At 38.6% G+C, this 1,791-nt stretch overlaps 1 protein-coding gene across 1 annotated transcript in view; it reads left to right on the top strand.

Annotated features, from left to right (window-relative positions):
* LOC101857809 (anoctamin-4) overlaps nt 1-1,791 on the top strand; it is a gene marked incomplete at its 5' end in the record, with an annotated part of 84,927 nt that overhangs the window by 28,293 nt on the left and 54,843 nt on the right. The window contains 1 exon segment of the mRNA XM_035970992.1: nt 1,712-1,777. Coding sequence (XP_035826885.1) covers nt 1,712-1,777 — 66 coding nt within the window.

Below are 1,791 nucleotides of genomic sequence, written 5' to 3'. Positions count from 1 at the left end.
GACATGTGTGTACGTAAAACATCTAAAGTATTATGCATGTATGTATATGACGTATAAAAATTTCTACGAGAAAAATAGTAGCCGTTTGCACAGATGATTGTGACTTGTGTTTGACAGGTGGTCGTTAAAGCAGGTTCGACTGTATCAGTATAATACACATGTATGTATCATGGTAGCTGTGCAATTTCACTGAGTGGAGAACGCATTGATCAGTCTGTCGTTGAGCTTTCATTATGATGATGACGTGTCACTGATTTTGACGTCACTCCCTGTGTGGTTGTCACTATGTCACTATGCCCTTAGTGTTGTGAGCCAATCTCTTTTCTTGAAACGACAACAATGTAGTATAGAGTTACTTATTCCAATCTTTCTAATTAACTGGAGCACTTCGCTAGCTTGTCAGGAACATTCTGGAAAGAATCGTTTTCTCTCATTAACTTTCTGCTTGAAATTAAAATGTGGGCTTACATTTACTTGTATTTCTTTTGTGTTCATGTTATTAATAAGTGTTTTTGGATTTTTTTCCAATCACAACAAAGTGTAACAATATTCTGTCTAATTAATTTTTTTATAAGTACGTATACTTAAGTGAGCTAATTTACACGACTCATTGTTTGTGTGTGTGTGATTGGGTGTGTGTTTAGGCGTAGGTGTGTTTGTTTTGTGTGTACGTGTGTGTGTACGTGTGTGTGTGCGTGTGTGTGTGTGTCTGTGTGTAAAATATCATAAATGAACAAGTATTGTGTTTGACATAACACTATGTGGTTCATCGTGTGTTTGCGAGTTTGCACTATGTCATGACTCATTTGATTTAAACCTCATGTGTCTTTGTGGGTTGTTGGCGGGTGCTCTGATGTGGTTTGCTTCTTCTTTCCTATGAAACATCTATCGTCCTTATCTCCCCCTCCTTCTTTTTTATGTTTGTTACTCTCTTGTAACACCTCTAATCTTCTGGCGCTCAAATGACCTTATACAGTTACGAGCGTCGTAAAACCTCTACTAAAACATGTGTCTTTTATTATTGCCTCTTGGTTTGTGGGTATTCTGGTATGGCTGGCTGCTTCTGTTGCTATCAAAATCAATCATCTTCCGTCCTTATCTCTCCTCTATCTTTACTTAGCACATATATGTTACTCTCTAGTAACACCTTTAACGTTCGATACTTATATGACCTATTTTTATCGCAAGTACGTTAAAAGTCTTGCTTTACTCAAACTAAAAACAAGACTGCTTCTTTTCTTTGTATATTACTACTCTCTTGTGACACTTTTAATCTTCGGCTCTTTACGTGACATACTTGTTTTGCAAATGGCCTAAAAGTCTTGCCAAAACATTTTTTTTAAATAATGAAAATTTTAAAAACTGTATGACCCCTGTCACTTCTGTATGATGAAATGCGTGTGCGTGCATGTGCTGTTTTATGTGTGTATGTATGTTTAGGTGTGTTAATGTGTGTATGTGTGTGCAACTGTGCATGTGTATATGTGTGTTTGTGTGTTTGTGAGTGTGTGTGTGCCATAACACGGCATTGTATTTCTTATACTATTACATGATGTGTGCCGCTGGCATGACTAATTCTTGTGTGTGTGTGTTTGTGTGTGTGTGTGTGTGTGTGTGTGTGTGTGTGTGTGTTTGTTTGTGCTACGACTAAAGGTTTATGTGTGCCCCTGGCATGACTAACTTTGCTGACCCCCACCACCACCATCTGTAGGAGACGGAAGTCCGAGACAACATCGTGCTCCTGGACAACGGACAAGGGAGGCGAGGAATGACCGAGGTGACCTTCACCTA

Source organism: Aplysia californica, unplaced genomic scaffold (assembly GCF_000002075.1).
Source record: "Aplysia californica isolate F4 #8 unplaced genomic scaffold, AplCal3.0 scaffold00356, whole genome shotgun sequence".
NCBI classification, from domain to species: domain Eukaryota; kingdom Metazoa; phylum Mollusca; class Gastropoda; order Aplysiida; family Aplysiidae; genus Aplysia; species Aplysia californica.
This window is presented reverse-complemented; position numbering and strand designations above follow the sequence as displayed.